The sequence below is a fragment of the Scomber japonicus genome, chromosome 5 (assembly GCF_027409825.1).
Source record: "Scomber japonicus isolate fScoJap1 chromosome 5, fScoJap1.pri, whole genome shotgun sequence".
Classification (NCBI taxonomy): domain Eukaryota; kingdom Metazoa; phylum Chordata; class Actinopteri; order Scombriformes; family Scombridae; genus Scomber; species Scomber japonicus.
The window spans coordinates 28,694,029-28,714,249 of NC_070582.1; the positions used below are offsets into that span (position 1 = coordinate 28,694,029).

The following is a 20,221-nucleotide window of genomic DNA, read 5'->3' on the forward strand; positions in this document are numbered from 1 at the left end:
GGGTTGGTGACTACTGCCATAGACTTTGCATTAGGATAATGTCACAATGTTTAAAATGTCTTTCAATGGGCTCTGGGAAAGTTTTACAAAAATGATGAAAAAATCATAAAAGAAAGAGTAATAATTGACTTGCTTGTGGAATCCTGTCAACAACTGTCTATGGTGAAAGTGCTTTTTGAGCTGAAGGGAATTGTTTGGTGCAATACCACCAATGACAACTGAGGGAAACTGGCATCATCTAAGGCTATGTGGTGGCGTAGCCTATTTAGCTAATGTATCTAGCCAGAGCTGCCAACTTCTCAAAAAACCTTGGAGTGAGATTTTGTCGGGGGTGACCAAAATTTTGTCCCGCACGCAGCCACACACATTGGTGGCTCAAATATCAGGGAATTGGAATTAATTTGCTGTTGTACCCATGTTGTGCCCTGCATTCTGGTGTTTTGTAGGGCCCAAAGCCATTGATAGGGGCAGCATACTGGAGATGGACAACATTGGTTTCATTCTGAAGCAAACACATAGCTGAAGGTCCACCCCCAGGAAATTTTGGATAAAGTAAATGTGATTTCCTGCATTCAAGTGGATTTTTGGGTGGTATTTGGGTGGTATAATAAAGATGTGCAATACCTGAACTAACTCTGATTCATGTTCATCTGATCATGACTTGTAGGGCCTTCTAGACTTGAGCTGAACATTCAACCAGAAAACTACTGTTGTGCCTCAATGACTGTCTATGTACCACAATATAGCCTTATGAAATTATAGACTTGTGTTTAAGATTTGACCAAGGTAGGTTGATTGACATTTTGAGTACAATGGTATTCAACTAATTCTTAACTGAAACCTAACCTATATCTTAAGAGCACTTAATGATTTATGTTTAGCAAAAAATGACAACAACAGATCGATATTAGTATTGATTAATTGTGCAACTGAATACTAAATACTGAATTTCAAAATTTCATCTCCACACTACTCACTACGCAACATTTGTTATTTCCTGCATGTATGTCAATCTAGCAGATAGCCAAACACATTGTCATAACATTTGTCATCAAGTTTTCCAAATGGTAGTGTCATAAAAAAAGAAATGCTATGTAAATGATGGTATCATGAATACACTAACCACACCACTTAAAATCACATTTAGCTTTCATTGAGCAATACTCCCAGATTTTATGATAAATACTGTATTTATTTACTAAACACTCTTCTTCAGAGAGTAGAGCTTTACCCTTTGTTATAAAGCCCAAGGCAGTACTTAAGTAATTTAAAGCGACCAAGATTAACATATCAACTCTTGTCTTCTCTTGTCTGAATAACAGTGGACAGTAATTGTTATAGACATCAGACTGTAGCCCAAATGCCTCCTCCAGAGAGTGTCTGGGCTCAGCCTTAGAGATATGGTCAGGAGTTCAGACATCCGTGGGAGGTTAGGAGTAGAGCAGCTGCTCCTTCGCATCGAAAGGAGCCAGCTGAGTTGGTATGGGCACCAGGTCAGGATGCCTCCTGGACGTCTCCCTCTGGAGGTGTTCCGGGCACATCCAACTGGGAGGATATCCCGGGGCAGACCCAGAACACGCTGGAGGGATTATATATCTCTCCTGGTCTGGGCAACGCTTTGGGATTTTGGGATCCCCCAGGAGGAGCTGATGAGCGTTGCTGGGGAGAAGGATGTCTGAGTTACATTGCTCAGCCCAATGCCACCGCGACCCGGCCATGTTTAAGCGGCAGAAAATGGATGGATGGATGGATCAGATTGTAGCAATAAGTGATTAGACTAAAACAAAGAATAGTGTTTAAAAAGTGGGGAGGGCATGTCTCGCCATCCACAGTAGAAATCACGCCCATGTAATCATCGTCACATCCACAGCACTTCATCTTAAATCAAAGAAGATACCATGATGCTTCTAATGAGAACAAATCTACATATCCATTAAGACAATATGGACAGCTTCTGTGGAAAGCTTGTTAATCTGCAGAGTCACCAGGGCGCCATGTGATAACATTAACAACAAAGAGGGCCAGCACGATGTTCTATTATCTGCCATTAAACACCATCATGCTGCATTAAAAAAGCACCGTTGTGGGCAATGGTAGTCAATTATGGGCTGGTGAAGTCGAATATCTGGCTGTAACAGGAACCATAAAACACAATTTGTGCAAATGAGGCATCCCCAAAGGGCTGAATGAAGCAGGAGAGGCTGCCAATGGGTTTCAGATGGCTGGATTGGCAGTGAAGACAGGCACCTGAATGCATCATCCTCACTAGTGTACTGACACGCTGCTATTATCAACCATCACGGTCCAGGATTACTCATCATTAGTGTAGGTCCCCCGACCAAACACACACACACACATACACAGTAACTTCTTGAACTGAGGTGTGCATACAAACCACACACACACGCACAACATCTCCACTGTTATACCCATTGTGTTGCATACAGCCACATTCCTCTAATAATAACATTATTATGTTACGCCAGCAGATTGATGATGATTACATATCATTCCACTCTCCGCTGAGACAGAAAATAGATAAGAGTGAATGATGATCATCTACTGTGGCTCATCTCTTTATCCAGACAGACAGTGTATTGTTTACACTAGGGAACCATCTGTCTCAGAGGAGATGGAGAAAGGATTGTATCCTTCTCATTAAGACAAATCATGACCCTCATCTCTGTTTTTATTTAGAATTAGGAGGACAGTGATGCTTTAGCTACACACAAAGCAGCTTGTTGAGTCCGGACACATCACACAACACTTATGAATATTTACAGTGTCTTGTTAGATTTGGACTCTACTGACGGCTGTGTATTTATCACTGTAGCTCACATAACTAAAAACTGCTTTGCAGGAACTGAAATGATTGACGGGCCTCTGAGCCAGACAGATGCACTTAGACATGTCAGAGGTTGTAGATATTTATTGTCAGAGAGGTTGTTGTGACAGGGTTCAAATACTTGCAGCACTGACAAATTGCTGATCTTTTTTCAAAAGTTTTTAGATTGATTTCTGTTGGTTTACATCCATTCCAGGTCTCTATTAAGATCCGTTTTTAGAGAATAGAAACTTGCTTCAGATAAATGTTTAACATTTTGCTTCCTTGATCCTATTGTCAGAGTCGCGTTATCATTTTAAAAATTAAATTTAAATGCCAGAGGCCATTTTGATCTCTTTGTTAATTAATTCATTACCACTGAAAGTATATAGACATGAATGTGTCTCCACTTCTTGCTGCTACGCAGGAGTGAAAGCAAAATATCTGCTTTCTCAGAGCTGACATCTTGCTTGTGTGATGTTCTGCATTCGAGTCTGATAGGACCCATTTTCACATTGTCAAATACCTATTTTACAACAGTAATCAATCATCTTTAGGAAAAATGTATTTGACGTGTACTTTGACTTTTTAGCTTTGCTTGATTCCTATCCGCTAACATGGAGGGGGCGGGATTTATGACCTAACCTGCAGCCAGCCATCAGAGGACAATTGAGATGTTTGGCTTCAATTATGGGGAGCTGTCATGATGTACATATTTCTATATAATCAATAATCTACATGCTCAAACATCTCAGATTTGGGGGGCTACCTGCTAATCAAGACTTTTACAGATGTAAGTGTTCAGGTTTGATCATTACTGGAGTGTAGAAAAGGTGTTGTTTTACTAGACAATTTAGGTCCTGGATTTTGTTAAGAATCCCTCCCAGCACTAAAAAACAGATCTTTTCAATTACCCAACAATAGGTAACTAACATCGTGTATATTTGAATGTAAGAATGTACTTAACTTATTGCATAGTATATTGAAGCAAAAGGGAAACCAAACCTTGCCTGGATGGTAGGAAGTCGTCATGTGCTCTGGAAAAATGTGATTAAAGTTAAAGGGCTAAAACATCCCTCAGAACTCCTTTACATTGACTTTCAAAAAGGATTTGTGTGACCAGTTTTACTCCTAATATAATTATTGTGAGGTGCTGTAGGGTTTCTTGCCTCAGGTCCCAAACTGGAAAGGCTCTTTGTTGCTGAAATTGAAAAGGTCATCAGCCGAAAAAACAGTTACCCTTTTCTGCTTTCATTAATGAATATCCGTGGTTTCAAACGATCATTTTTATGACAAATTTTCAAAAACATGAACCGATCAATGGAAACTGTATAATTTTGCCCTCAAATCATTTTTTTGTAGGTATTTTTGTCTGTATTCAGTGTTGTGCAGCATTTCTATTAGCAGAGTTTATGACCCAGTTTTCAAAGCAGTGGCATAGTAACATATTTTGTGTCATGGCTTCTTTCTGGTCTACCGAGAGCTTAATTTGTTAGTTGTCTCCTTGAGTTGAGAATAACATGCTGTATGACTGTTGTGAACATTTTAAAAGGCTGTTTTAAATGAAGTCAATACACCTATTATAAAAGGTGATTTCTCCTTATATCTATATGTTCAGCTAATCACTGGGACAGTTTAATTGTCACCAAATAGCTTTTTGGCTTCATATAATCTGATGGTGAATACTGAGCAGCAGTTACTCAGAATGACGAACATCTGTCTGTACTTACTGTGGGATCAGACTGGAAAGACACCAGTCAATAATGATGTGATACTTTAATCTAGTGTCTTCCTCAAGGACACTTTAGCATAGTGAGTGATGCTGTCCAACAAGAAGATCAACAGTGAAAGCTGATTGGTTAGAAAGTAAAACACCACTGTTATCTTTTTTTAAAGCAATGTTTCTCTAGGGAGTCCTAAGTGAGATGCCAAATTATACATACAAGAGTATGTGCGTGTGTGAATGAATGAGGGTAGTGGGAAGGAAGTGTGTGTGTGTGTGTGTGTGTGTGTGTGTGTGTGTGTGTGTGTGTGTGTGTGTGTGTGTGCGTGTGTGTGCGTGTGCTTGTGCTTGTGCTTGTTCCAGGTGGGCTGAAATGATGGATAGGGAGAAAGGACAAGAGCTGACGGCTCAGTGAGAATCACTCCTGTTCCTCATCTATCAGATGGAACAGCTCAGTGGCAGAACCACACACACACACACACACACACACACTCCCGCTCCCTTTGGCTACAGATAAGAACTATTGGCTAAAGTGAGATAATTTAGACAAAGAGGGAAATACCAGCTCAGAGAAACACATCCCTAATTCTCACTGACATAGCACTTTGATAGTAAACTACAGAGAGAAAGACAAATTTGAGAAAAACAAGTTTAAAAGGTTAAATGAAGAGGGATTGAAGTTATGTGAGCAAGAAAGCGACACAAGAAAACAGGAGAGAGATGGCTGAAAGAACAGAGACAAGAACTAAAACAAGAAAAATGATAGAAAGTTTTATGACATTAAGTGTGTAAGTTTGTTTATCATTTTTGTTCATCTTTCTGCCTAGTGGACAGTTTTGGAACATAACACTTTTAACGTCACCTTGCCGGTCCTCATGTCACTTTTTATCAGACACACTAAGTAAAACAGAACACATTTTGAGTTACACATTTAGAGCTTTGATTGCAAATGATAAAAAAAGACAAAGCAGATATTCAAATTTAGACTTTTATTGAAACCAATGAGATTTTGAGAAATTTAGAGTGTCCAATTGATTCATAGTTATAAAGAAAAGTGGGAGGAAACTGGAGTGCCCTGACATAACCTACGCTACTTCAGTAGACAACACACAGGCCCAATCCAAAACCAGCCCCTATCCCCTCACCCTATCCACTCCCCCTTTGCCTGGACCCTCTCCCTTCACTAGAAGTTCCTTCCACAGCTGTGACTGTTACTTGATTTGGAGTAACACTTGGTGGTAAAGTGGGTAGGGACTGGTTTGGGATTGGGCCACAGACTCAGAAAGGCTCAGTTAACCTCAGTGGACTTTTTGACTTCAAGATGAAGGCTACCCACCCTCTAAATAACTAGATCTACATCTGAAGGAGAGGCCCCTCAAATGTAGAACCTGCTACATGTACAGGACAGGTAGAGGATTTAAATCATGTTTCTCTTAGACCCACAGTGAGGTAGACAACAATAAAATAAATAATAAACACGACAACAATAGTGCAACTAAAAAGTAAAACATGAAAAAACTGTTGTAAAGCTTCAAGCACTAACAGGAGGGACAACAAGGCAATGTTGAATATATATTTACAAAGTAGTGCAAATGGTGTGAGACAGACTGTCCATATACAAAGGGAGCAGCAGATTAAGTTATATAAAGTGGCTACTGCTGTTTTGTGTGTGTGCGTGTGTGCGTGTGTGCTTTCGTGCGTGCGTTCAAGTGTTAATGGTGTACAGCAGTAGAAAGTGATATGGCGATATCCTGAGCCTGAAAGGAGGATTATTTCCCCCTCTTCTTGTTGCTATGACAACCCATCATGTAGCACCCCAAAAATAATTCTAATCAGCATGAGAAACAGAGAGAGAGGACAATTTAATGAGAGAAAACTAAGAGAATTGTTCTCTTTGATGCACACACTTCTATAATGATATAAAACCACAAGGAGACAATGTGCCTCAGACATACAGTGAAGGAAAGACTTCACTAGAAGATGGCACGTTCAGTCTGTCTTCCACCTCAGTGTGATGCTGCTGCTGTGTGCAGGATGTGGAGCCCAGCAGGAAGAAGGAAGTGCTAATTGCTTCTCTTTAGTCTGCCCTGAAAAAAGAGAGAGCAGTTAGCACAGTAGGTCCACTGCTCTGACCGTCCTCTCTCTAACCTCACTTGCTTTCTTTATTTCTTTCTCTCATTTACTCTCACACATGTACAAACATGGAGCACTCGGGTCAGCATTAGACTATGTGGTTTAAAAATCCTGACACATGCAGTGATGTCTCTACCCCAGCGTTTTCACCCCCAACTCTTTCGTACCGTCACCATGCGCCACAAGACATGGCCTCCCTCGGCGGTAGTCAAACAAAGGCTGCAGGCTCTGATGTGACCAGAACAAAACCGTTGGTATTATTCCAGAGCAAGGATTAGTCTCTCTCTGAGTAAGGAAGGAGAAGGTGGGGGAGGGTTTGTTCATTTTTCATACTTGAAGCCTTGACTTTAGAGGGGAGCTAGCTTGGGACGAAGACTTGGGCCACATTCAGATAAAAATAGCACTGCATTAAAAAAAGAAACAAGGGTCTGCAGTAGTGTGTGTTTCTACAGGTAGACATATTATTTTAGAACCAAGCCACAGTGAACCCATTGGAAACCCACTTTAACCCATCAATAAGTAATTATACTTACAAACAAATAATCTAAAAACTAGGGCTGTTAATCACAAATTAATCCCCATATGACCTATACTGCAACCAGCCACCAGGGGGCAATAAGGGGAGATATTTTGCCTTCACTTTTGTGGAGCTGTCATGTCATCCATCCTTATATACAGTCTATTGTTTGTGGTTATGCGGTTAACTAACAAGACCCCCAGAAGACGCTGTCACACAAGATTAATGTTACTTGTTAACCTCCCTGTTAGCTCATGTTAGCCCAAGCATGCAGCACATAGTATTGACAGTTATCTATAGCATTCACCTCAGTCCTATAGGTGTCAGAGTGTTTCCACAGCAAAAAATACAACACCCCGTCCTCTAAATTTGGAAGTTCCTGGCTATAAACTGCAACCAGCTCCAATGCAAACCAATATGTAACATCACACCTTGCTATGTCCATCTTTAAATACAGTCTTTCCAGTGTGCACAGCATCATAACCATATGAATATCTGAACAAAAATGACACTAGCAGCAACATCCACTTCAAGCGGGTAGCGCAAGGCCTTTTGATGTACAAAATTATTTGTTTATTTCAGTAATATTGTTGAGTTGAATTACCTTCCACCAGAATCTAAATGTCAAATATGATTATCATCCACATTAACACGCCCAAAACAAAAAGTGAGTCAGCAGAGCCAAAGCAAATGTAATTGTTTTTATTTGACAGTAACTTTTATGCAGGATGATTTCTGTATGAAAGGAAAAGAAACAATAATGTAGGTGAAATTGATCATGCTTGCGGTAAGCATACAAAGCTGTTGTGTTTACAAAGGTGAATCACATCTTCAATAATTGCTCTTGAATCAATCCACTGCTGTTAGACAGGCTGGAAATGACAAGGTGTGTTGATGACATTTTCACCACCTGTAATTTACACTATCATGCACCAGAGTAAAACAGATTTGCCTTTTTCCATGATTGGCTGAACAAAAAGGTTTTTAGTTACATGATTTCCTGTGTGGTATTTGCAAAATGAAGAACTTTAATCAAAGGCGACATCTGAAAATGCCATTCTGTTTATGACTCCTCCTCTGGGCATTATAACAACAGCCCTATACCATTATGAGTTATAAGGAAATAAAGCACGGTTTCATTCATTTTCTGTGTGTTCATAATAATAAAAATCAATTCTCAGCTGTCCTGAACAGATCTGAGGTACAGTCCAAATAGACAGTAACATGTTTAAGTTGGCAAATATTTTATGACTCAGACCTCTTCTTTGTTTAAAGATATCTGAGACATGAGGGACTGGTAGAAAATAAATAAGAACAGAAATAAACAGTCAGCAGGTGCTTTATTTGATCCCTCGCGATCCCTCTTGGATGAGATTTCCATAATTTTATCTTGCTGTGGCATTACATTAGCAGTACAGGACCTTGTTTCTGTACAAATTAAAAAGTCTCCAAATGTAGCAATGCAAATAGGGAATAGAATTCACCTGAGACTAACATTGTCAAAGTTGTACTAGGTGTTTAATTTGGTGGCCTGATAGTGTCAGTGAGATGCAAATGTTACTCCAAATGGACTTCACTTAAATTGTGCAATACACGCAAACAGACGAAACACAAGCAAATCAAGAAAAAAGATCTTAACTACATATGGGGCATAAAGAAATCAGTAATCTTTAGTTTGAACATTTTCATTGAATATAGACACAAAATTGACAGCAGTGTGACTCTACACATCAAAAATGATTAGAAGTGTGTAGCGGCCGATAACATAACATGCCTGTTTTTTAATATAATAATGGGCGATAATCTAATAACTTATTACATTATTGGCAAAAAATTAAGTTTTCTGAACCAATATAGTAATAACTTTTAGTCAATAATGTTAATAAAGTTATTACGTAATCGGCCGTTATTACTTTTTACGTTATTGGCTGTTATTACATTAACGTAATAAAGTTTTATGCCCGTTTTTTAATGTAATAAAACCGATAATGTCATAACTTGCAAATAATTTAATAACATTTATGAACCAATAACGTAATTTTTGCTAATGATGTAATAAGTAATCTTGATTTGCTACTTTTTTTTTTTTGAACAGTTGAAGATCATTTTTGAATACAATGTGGTGGATTTGCATAGATGTACGACACAGATTTATTGTTTTGCAGCTCATGCATGTATAGTGATACTTGAAAGGTATCTCTTTAGTAAGAAGTGCAGGTGTGAGTGAAACTGCTTATTTTACACTGTATCAGCAAGTTCAATTGAGTGTGCTGCTACATAAAAAAAACCCACAAGTTTTCCAACATTGATAATTCAAGTTTTTACCAGGACTGTCCACTCATTTCCTCAATGCTGTTTGAAAAGAAACATTTGAGTTCTGGTCATTTCCTGCCTCATCAAAAAAACAATTTCCCTTCTTTGACCATTTTGTACAGTCAAATAATGGTTAATTCAAAATAATGGGGACCAATCTACAGGGTCTTATTTAGAGACACAGGATGCTGTTTGCTGTTGCATCACCATAGTTGCTACCATGTGCACTTAGTAAGTTGTCAGGGTTACAGTACATTATTCAATGTGGGTGGTTCTTAAATGAGTTGAAGGGGGAACCAGTAGCTTGAGATGCAGGATTCAGATTAAAGGAAGAATCAGAAATGTTCCATGGATGCTAGAAGTTGCCCATGATCTCTGACCACTATATTGGGGGACAGCAAAAAATAGACTTTCCCAGTTGAGAATAAGGTAGCGGCACATTACATGACACATTTCACAGTGGGTGTCATGTGAAGTAATAAGTATTTCAGTATTTGACGGTGGTGCAGCGTAGGCCAGGGATTAGAGAAGCTGTAGTTTTTTGTCAGACATGTGTAATTTGAGTGTATCTCATGCTGTAGGAAATCGGGTTAGCCAGCTATCTGCCTTGCTTCGGGTCTGTGTTGCTCTGTTTCTGGTGTGCTACTGGAGAATTCCTAAGTGGGTCTAACCGGGCTAGCTGGCTGCATGCAGTAAATTGGGTCACTGCTGAATTAAACACCAGTGCCTCTCCTTTCAGTGCTGTTTCACTGCTGCGCCAGAGAAGGGGCAGGTTAGAAATAGTCATGAGCGGTGTGGTGCGCACATCCAGCCAAATTATTCGAGACAAAAAAATATACATTGTAGCATACAAAAGAAGTGTGATCTGCACCTTGTTAAGCTCCCAATAAATAACTCTATTCTCTTTTTTTGAGAGAACCCAACCAAAAAGATACAATTATTGATTGGGAGCTTAACAGTGTGCAGACGTCCTTTGTACCCTGAAACAGAAAATAGTCATGGCCATCGACTACAAATAAACAGTGGCACCCAAGAGGAAAGGGACTGGTGCTGTGAACACAAGAAGTGGCATTTCAGAAGTCCGCCTCAAACAAACATGCCTTCTGTCCTGGAAAGGTTATGCCAAGTGTCACCAAAGTGAAAGCCGCGTGTGAAGGCATTTCTTACTCGGCGTCACCGTGTGCAACAGAAATAAATGTGGCACAGTATCTTAGAGTCGGTCTCTACTTTGTGTTTCTCTAACAAGGAGCTAGAGGAGAGCAGAAATAAAAGATGTGGCGAGACTAATGGGGAGAAGGATGAAGTGAGGTGGGGAGGCGAGCCAAAAAGAGTGTTTACTGGCTCAGGTTGTGAAGTTCCTGGAAGTTTTATGACAGTTTGTTAGTCTGTTTTTGAGAACCGTGTGAAGCTTTTTCTTCTGACGGGTCAAAACAAGAGGCAGCATCTCGTTACCTCTCTCCTGGACATGTGTCAGCCATGCTCCTGTTACGCTAGAGTGAAGGAGGCCAAAAAATGAGAAATTCATACATTATGCCTCCCTAATCTGTAACTGAGAAACAGCAGAGGGAATAGATAAGGCAGACTTAAGCAGCACATTTGAATGCAGCTTTTTGTAAAGCTGCAGTCCTTCCAGTCCCTGTGGTTTCCTCATGCTCTGCAGTGGTCCCATAGCTCAACCTGCTGCATCCAGTCAGGCACACTCAAGGACAAACACACTTTGAGGGCAAGGAAATTAATATTTGATATCTAGCTCTGCATCATGTGGTGAGACAGACAGTCAGGCAGACTTGCAGGCAGATACAGGATGGAGCCAAATCCAGGAATAACCACTCCCAACTGCAGAGCCACCCGTCCACCAGAGGAAAGCTCATACTGGATTGCAATTAAACAGCAAAAGCAGATGTTGGTTGTTTGTTGAATTGGTTAAAAATACTCTGCAGTATTAATTTAATCTAAGGGACTGTCACAACCTCACTCTTTCCTGTGCCTGATGTAACATCCAGTATGAATTCAATACAATTCCTGCACAATGAAAAGCAGAGGCAGAGGGAGGGAGGCATTTTTGTACTGAAAATTACATTTTCACTTTAATAAAAAGGGCTTATAATGGCCCCTCATGGGACCAGATGCATATCCTCCAGAAGTTATAAAAGTTTCTGAGTTGAACGTGTAACTCAACAGCCCCTGAAAAGCCTTTTCTTGCTGACCTCAACTTCGTGCCTTGCTATAGTTATGTAGAAGTGTACTCTAGTGTGTGTATCAGTATGCTCTGACATCACTTTGGCCACATGTATTAGTGATGCTGGGTGTAGTCAGAGATTAAACGTCTTTCGACCAGAGGTTTATCATCCTGAAGTTAAAGGGGGCATATTATGTACATTTTCAGGTCTATATTTTTATTCTAGGGCTCGCTGGAATATCTATGCATGCTTTATAGTTGAATAAAAACCCTCTTTATTTCACTCATACTGGCCCTTTATGCAGCCCTTCGGTTCATCCTCTATCTTTTCAAGGCTTAGATCCTCCAAAGAGCCAACTCTCTTCTGATTGATTAGACCCCAGAAGCTGTGTCTCAGCCAACTTCTGGTGCTTAAGTAAACAAACAGTAGCAGTAGGACTTCTTTCATTTCTTTGTCTTGTTCTTTACACAAAATGTCAATTTTTCATATACAGCTGTTCATGTTCAAGCTGAAACATGATCTGAAATATAACGCAAAAAACATAAAACCTTAGCAACCAAGGCTACGGAACAAACAGCTGTTTATGGGCATGTAGGATGAGCTGACGTCAGGGTCCAATTCTACATATGTTAACCTTACGTTTTGGAACTTTGACTATGTTTAGTACCTGATATCATAGCAGTAAATGAATAAGAAAAAGCATTATATGTCCCCTTGTTTGATAAAACCTAGCTATGCTATTTAAAGGTATGCTTGGCATGCATTCCAGCAGGCAGTATGGGAAGAAGCTAACTATTGCTTATGGTAATATAAACAAATATACCATAAATTGACATTTTTATGTTGGGAACTTAAGGTTTAGGAAACATAGAGAAAAAAAATTTGTCAATCAATCAATACAGCAGGGAGGGAATGTAGGTCTGTACTCTGTAGTTCTCGAGTCAAGTCATCAAATGCACTACTAATTTGAGAACGCACGATCGATGTGTTGCTCTGGAGGCATTGATTATTTATATTCTTATATTACTGCATGATGGAATAATAGAAACTGCAGTGTGGTAGGGATGCTGCATGGTGGCAGTGAGAGCAAGGACTAAATGAAAACAGTGCAGCGTTACACCTGATACGAAAGATCACAGTTCTAAACTTGGGAAATGTCTTATGCATGTCCTGAACACTTTGCTTACAGAACCCAAATCGGACTTGAAAGATGCTTCAGGCTTGCTCTAGGGCTGACCATTAAAAAAACATACACATTGATGAAATGTCATATGAAAAAAACAACAACAAATGGCATTTGCTATGATAGATCGAAGCCTTCCATGTCAATCAGATACAGCCATGTTACGCACCAGCATTACCTTTTTAAAAAATGTCTTTTACTGGCATTTTATTTGGTTACATAATAAGAGCAGCAATCCACTGTTAGTGCGTCTTGGTTATCAGCGCTTACCAAAAGGCTTTGAGGTTTTGAAACATAATCGGCATCGTGTGCTTAGCTGAATGCCTGCTGTCTGTCTAACGGTTTGTACCAGACTGAAGCTCATGCTGGATTGATTTCACAGCAGCTTTAGAAGGCAATGATCATACGGAGGATGTGTGTGTATGTGTGTGTGTATTTGTTAGTGGTGGTATGGTACCACAAAACATACCGAACGAACATGGCACAATAAAAACAAGCTTATTTAGAACAAAACAGGGGCAGATAGCACTATAAATGTGTTCTTAACAGATATTTTTTAATAATAGGGACTTTGAGGAAGCAAAGTTTGGGGTCATGTGGATTCTCTGGTACATGTTGAATCAGTCAGAGGTGTAAAAATGAAAAGAAATGTCTTGCTAAGTGACTGAGGTTTCCCTATGGGTTTTACAGTGACCTAAACTTTGAAAAAGATGTTAGAGATATACAGTATAAAGAGGTGTGGACTTAACAAAATCATTCCAGTGATGACTCAGCTTTAACACTAATGAATTATGACTTCACTTGGACTTGAAAGACTTGAAAATCTCCAAGGATTTAAGGGAACAAATGTTGGTTGGGTGGGATGACGGCACCAAATTTGAAGTATCACTGGGTGGAGCTGGAAGAGTCACTTTATGTCCTTTCATCTCGTTTAAAAGCAAAAGACAGGTTCATAAAATGAAGTCATTCACACGATTACTTTAAATGATAGTTCCTTATGCTAATGTTCTGTACCACGCAGGAAACGCTCCTCTAATTATCCAGAGAACATGGTGTTTTCCCAAGATATCAACCTGAGAACACCTCCTACTACAAATGATTTCACAGAAGTGTGTGTGTGTGTGTGTGTATGTGTGTGTCTCTGCAGATGATGGTAAGCTGTCTCTGGATGAGTTCCAGGCTTTCTTCTCCGATGGCACGCTGAACGAGGAAGAGCTGGAGAAGCTGTTCCACACCATCGACTCTGATAACACCAGGTCAGCAGTACTACACCACTACCGCATGGATGTGTGTGTGTGTGTGTGTGTGTGTGTGTGTGTGTGTGTGTGTGTGTGTGTGTGTGAGAGAGTGTTTGCCTACAGCGTACAACAGTTGCATGAAATAAATCTGCATACTTGTACATTTATGCATGTGTGTGTGTGTGTGTGTGTGTGTGTGTGCTCACCCCACTGTGACTTTTGTTTTTGATCACATCTCACTATCAATTATGAAACAGAAGAGAGGTGCTCACAGCTGTTTTCCTGCTGCATAGCCTCAGTACCACACTTTTTGGTTTTGTGTGTGTGTGTGTGTGTGTGCGTGTGTGCGTGCATGTGCATGTGTGTGCACGTACATGAAATGTATGTAATTTATCCTGCCGCCAGGAAATGTCACATCCAGTTCTGAAAGCTCTTTTTATGAGGAACCTTTTGTACCAAAGCCCTTTACGTTAAGTGACAGCAAAATGGAACATGACAAAATAAAAAATGATGAAGGGAAAGGTGGTAAAAAAAAATATAGAGAGGCGGAAACAGATAAAAGGAAAAAGTGATTTTTTTAACTTTCATCCTCTTTTTACATTTTTTTATTATTTTGCATTAGTTGTCCGGACTGTCCGGGACTTGAACCTCTCTATGGCGCCGACTCTCTATTATTCTCTGTTTTGAATGACTCTCATCACATCAATTTGTTGAACCTTTATAATCAGCCAATCAGCTCATCGAGGCTGCAATCAGGAGAAGTGTGCTGACACAGTGGGATCTGAGTAATCAAAAAACTCATTTACATCACCTCTGAATCCTGCAGCGCCTCGAATAAAATGAAACCAAGCAGAACAAAAGCTGACCTTTACGGTTGTTGTAGAATTGAATTAGGTTCAATATATAAATCCTTGACACGGCTCAAACATTAGGTGAGATTTTTAAATCAGTGCGGTAAGTGGACCGTGCAGCCATCACTCTGACTTCAGCCATGGCAGCTTTACAAACCTTATCCACTGCGGTGGGCGCACTCAGGAAAAGTTTCTGTTCATTAGACTCTGCATCCGCATGTCAGGCCTCAACATTATCATGTGACAGCAGATGAGGTTATTGATTTGCACGAGTGAAAGCCGAAATGACTGCGTAAGCGCTTGCTGTTGAAGCAGGAAGTTGATGGATGGAGAGGAGGGATGGAGAAGGCAGAGACTGAGCGCTGTCCTGTTTCCTGTCCTTCGTCTATCTGTCTCTGTCACTCTGTGGTTTCCTCCCACCTCCAGCTTTCATCCCCTATCAGGCTGAGATTTCCGTCTGTATTTTCATGCCGATCTCTTCTCGTTCACATCGCCTTCATCCCTCCATCCTCCTTCTCCTATCACTCTGCCCATCACCTCTCTCCATCTGCCACTCATTCCTGTCGTCTGATTCATCCTTCACTCCTCTCCTGATGAGGCTGAACATGAAATTTCAGCTGAAGTTACATTTCATTGTAAGGTCATTTTGGTTACTCTTATCATTTTTTGATTTCATTTCTGTTTTATCTGGCACTGAATCATTCTATTCTAACCAAATTCATTGACAACACTCACTTGATGTTGCCCTTTCATTGGCACATTTAACTGCTTGTTATTGTGAAGCGACCTTGGGTTTCATGAAAGGCGCTATACAAAAAAAAAAAAAAAAGTTATTTTTGCTTATTTTGCTTGTTCCTTTATCAAAAAACATAAAAATACAACATGAGACATGAAATAATGTTAATTTTTGTATTGCACACAGCAGCAATGAAATCCAAATAATAGAAATAAAACAGATGTGACGGACAAACAAACAAATTAACAGGAAAATAAATGACAAATCATATTAGGAACATAATGTTCTGTCACTGCCAGTACTTATGTAATGCATAAACATATAATATAATAATTCCATGATTATATTAATTGCTAGTGCTCGGGCCACAGCTATAATGAAATACTGCACCTTTGATTGGTTCACCAATCTACTGTGTATGTGATACTAATAAAATTTTATGTCTCTATAAAACCATCAGCTGATTCTTATTGATGATAAAGTAGAATATTCTAGGCTTAATAACACTTGGAGGGATGATCAGTCATATTATCACCTGTGAATGAATTGACTGGTTTACTTCCTCTGCTGTTAAAGTGTAGAACACATCTGGATCCAGCATATGGATCCTAATTATTTATTATTATTTTAGACGAGACAGTTTTACAACACTGACAAATATCAGAGAGCTGCATATGTCGTTGGAAAAACATGAAAATACACTTAATGATGGGTAAATATAGACTCCCAGTGCATATTTTTAAAAGCCCATCTGTCACAGTGATAGATCCGGATGAATTCTGGCAGAAACGGTGCATGTAAAATGAAACTGCCACTTATTAAAATAAAATGTACCATCATCAACTCAGGAGGTCCTAATAGAATCATCCAATCATAACAGTAGCATAAACTGGTCTGGTACTGATGTTTAAAATATTGAAAAAAGGAATGAGGAAGAGATGTTTAAACACTGGTGATTTTTATAGTATTCCATGTTGTGCAGCGTTCCCTGAGCAGTAATTTCTTATCAAGATGAGCAGATGGAGCATTTCTGCCCGTCTCCCCCTCAGTCCCCTGTTCTCCCATCATCAGTTAAATCTTATCCCTATTTGGCTGTCTGTCTGCCGCTTCCTCATCCTCCCACCGCTCCCTCGCTCCATGTCCTTTTTTCTTGTTGTCCGTCTTTTCTGCCTCTCCCCTCTCCCCTCTCCTTTCTCTCCCGGTCAGTCAACCAGGCAAAGTCTTCTTTATGCCAGTGAAGAATACGCTGCCAAATGAGTCCCCATACAGTGAACTGAGCATGAATGATGGCAGCGGATTGATTCAGACTCCTGTCACAGAGTCTTGTTAGATTGCTCCCAGGCTGCCAAACTCTATGTGTGCGTTTCTGTGTGTCTGCGTGTGTGTGTGTGTGTGTGTGTGTGTGTGTGTGTGTGTGTGATTGCATGCAAAAAGCCTTTCCTCTGTTTCTGACCCGGCTCTTCTCCATCCTTTTTCCTTCCTTGCTTCCTACTTTCCTTCCTTCCTCTCTCCCTCTGCGCTATGCTGCGATAGTAATGTTGACACTAAGGAACTCTGTGGTAAGTGGACTACACACGCACACACACACACACACACACACAGACACACGCACTCTTCCTTCCCACTATCCTCATTCTCATTCTTATCTATTATAAAACACTTCTTAGAGAAAATGCAATTATTCCTCTTTTAAAATATACAATATCAATTCAGAAACTTTCAGCCAACCGTTGCAAATTGTTTTGTGACTAAAAGTTGGATAAATCTTGTAATGTGCCAATGTGTTTGTGTGTGTGTGTGTGTGTGTGTGTGTGTGTGTGTGCGCAGACTACTTTGCCAAGCACATGGGGGACTACGAGGGAGTTCTGGCCTCGCTGGAGACGCTTAACCTTTCCATCCTCAAAGCCATGGACTTCACCAAGAAGGTAAGAGTGAGTGCACGAGATAAAAGCCAATGAGCGTATTCTTCCCCAAATTGTCAAACTGTCCCTTTAAGCATGAACTGCAATATGTTGTGTGATAACAGACAAGACTAAAATGAAACTTAGGCAGACTCCAATATAAAAATTTACATAATCTTAATTAAAATGTGTTCAATTGTAATTACATTTTGAGCTGGATCGATGAAATTGAAAACATGCATTAGTTGCATTTCACTGAACGCTTAAACTAATAATCTACTCTTTGGATGGATGATTCTGCTTTTGTTCACTTCACTAAGCACATCACTTTGAGCTCTGGGTCAGTTTTCCTTAAAATCTGTGTGCTGTTGAACTGAGATGTTTCACTTTTAGCTGTCTGCTTTTATGTCAGAACAGTCAATATAATTCATATTTGCATCGAGCCAATCATAATCTATTTCTAGATCTTTCTTCAGTGATGAGCAATGTTAGAATACTTTTCACATATGAACTATGCTGTTGGTGATAATACAGAGGAATGATCAGCAGCTTGTCTTGAGGTACAAGAATCATATTATAGGAGTGACACGCTGTTTATGTCTGTTCTGTTTGGCACCAGTGAACTCCAGCGTCATGACAACCAGTCAATACCGGTGTGTGAGTGTATGTGTGTGTGTGATTTTAAGCATCAACTGTGTAGATGTGGAAGCAGTGCATCCACAAATGATCCTTCAAACATACCGAACAATGTGTGTGTGTGTGTGTGTGTGTGTGTGTGTGTGTGTGTGTGTGTGTGTGTGTGTGTGTGTGTGTGTGTGTGTGTGTGTGTATGTGTGGCAGTCAGCTGGTAAATAGTAATGTGCTATCCTAGTTTTTCCCATGTGCTATATATAGCAGCATGTCCACAGCCACACTCCCATATCCATGTTCATGTTAGAGTTTGTGTGTGTGTGTGTGTGTGTGTGTGTGTGTGTGTGTGTGCCCTGTAACGGCTCTGTGTGTCTCTGTATCTCTATCCACCAGCTCTCTGTCTTTATCTTTCTTTCCGCTGCAGGCCATTCAGCAGCACTCAAACACACACACACACACACACACACACACACACACACAACCTCGGGCTAGTTTCTCTAATGAGCGTCCATTGTTTAATCAATCAGTTGAGTGTGTCTCTTGTTCTCTCGCTGTATCTCTTATGCTCTCTCTTCTCCTCGCTCTCATTCATACTGTCCTTCTCCCCCGTAACATTCACTGGTACAAACGTGCTCACACACACACACACACGCACACACACACAATCTCTCCCCCTCACTGTCGGACGCTGTGATATCATTATATTATCCATTGTGGGCAATGTGGAAGAGCTCCAACAGCCAAAGAGCCAAATAGCCAAACTGGAACTGAAACTGGAGCTGCTGACCAGGCGAATATTGGTGGAGGTTTTATATGTGTGTGTGTGTGTGTGAGTGTGTTAGAGTGTGTGTGTGTGTGTTTTAGTGTGTTTTAGATGGCAAGGCTACTGTAGCTTTTACTGCAGAGACTATCGTTGCAACTCAGATTTTCAGTTGCTTTGTATCAACTCATCAGTGTTCGTCCTCTTTTCTTCTTCACTGCTGCTGCTTCAGGTGTTCTACTTCCAGTCACATTTATTCAGTGGGCCACCGACTCAGTTTTTAGTAGCACAGCAAATCTCTGGTCTCATGTTACCTTGCGTAAAAATGAACCCAGTGAGGATCCCACAGTGAGATACACACATTTTAAATGTATGAAAAAGAGAGCACTGGCGTTAGAATGATATTTGTTGTTAGGAGCCTGTGTTGATCTACCTATCTATCTATCTATCTATCTATCTATCTATCTATCTATCTATCTATCTATCTATCTATCTATCTATCTATCTATCTATCTATCTATCTATCTATCTATCTATCTATCTATCTATCTATCTCTCTCTCTATCTCTCTCTCTATCTCTCTCTCTGTAGTTACTGTTGGATTTGAAAATGTCCAACTTTGGCCCCAAACAAGCCATTGCATACCACTCTAAACTGGTAGAGACCAGTCCTACCTTCATGGTCATTGTGCATCAGCAGAAAGCAGAACAAGTCAAAAGTACATACATCATAAAGTTCAAATCTATAATGTAAGTTCAGCTTCACACATCTGTGGTACAGTAGACTGAGATTTTGGAGCATTACTGATGGATTAGTCCATGTGCGTTATCTTCAGTCCCCAGGAGCATCTCACACTAAGACGATTATAACTTTACTTAAACGTGCACACCTTGCACCTATCATCATGTGCATGGAGCCATTTCGACCACTATATGGTCACCTCTAAGCTTCTAGCAGCAGCTTCAATACACACACGGTAAGGTAAGGTACATTTATTGATCCCCCTAGGAGGACATTCAAAATTGACAAACAGTAGCCTTGTAATGGTGAAGTGATAAAAAATAACATAAAATACCCTATACAATAAATGATCCCTACAATAATCTGTAATTATATAAATCTACAATATACATAAATTCCTTATACAATATACAAGTGTGCAATGTTTCTGGGATTAAACAGTAAGGACAGCCTCGGTCTTACTAGTGGGAGTGGGAGGTATTGTGTAAAAT

At 40.0% G+C, this 20,221-nt stretch overlaps 1 protein-coding gene across 1 annotated transcript in view; it reads left to right on the forward strand.

Annotated features, from left to right (window-relative positions):
* Nucleotides 1-20,221, forward strand: part of necab2 (N-terminal EF-hand calcium binding protein 2) — a 122,681-nt gene that overhangs the window by 22,889 nt on the left and 79,571 nt on the right. The window contains exons 3-5 of the mRNA XM_053318851.1: nucleotides 14,021-14,129; nucleotides 17,232-17,257; nucleotides 17,526-17,623. Of these exons, the coding sequence (XP_053174826.1) occupies nucleotides 14,021-14,129; nucleotides 17,232-17,257; nucleotides 17,526-17,623 (233 nt within the window). The remainder of the gene's footprint in view (nucleotides 1-14,020; nucleotides 14,130-17,231; nucleotides 17,258-17,525; nucleotides 17,624-20,221) is intronic.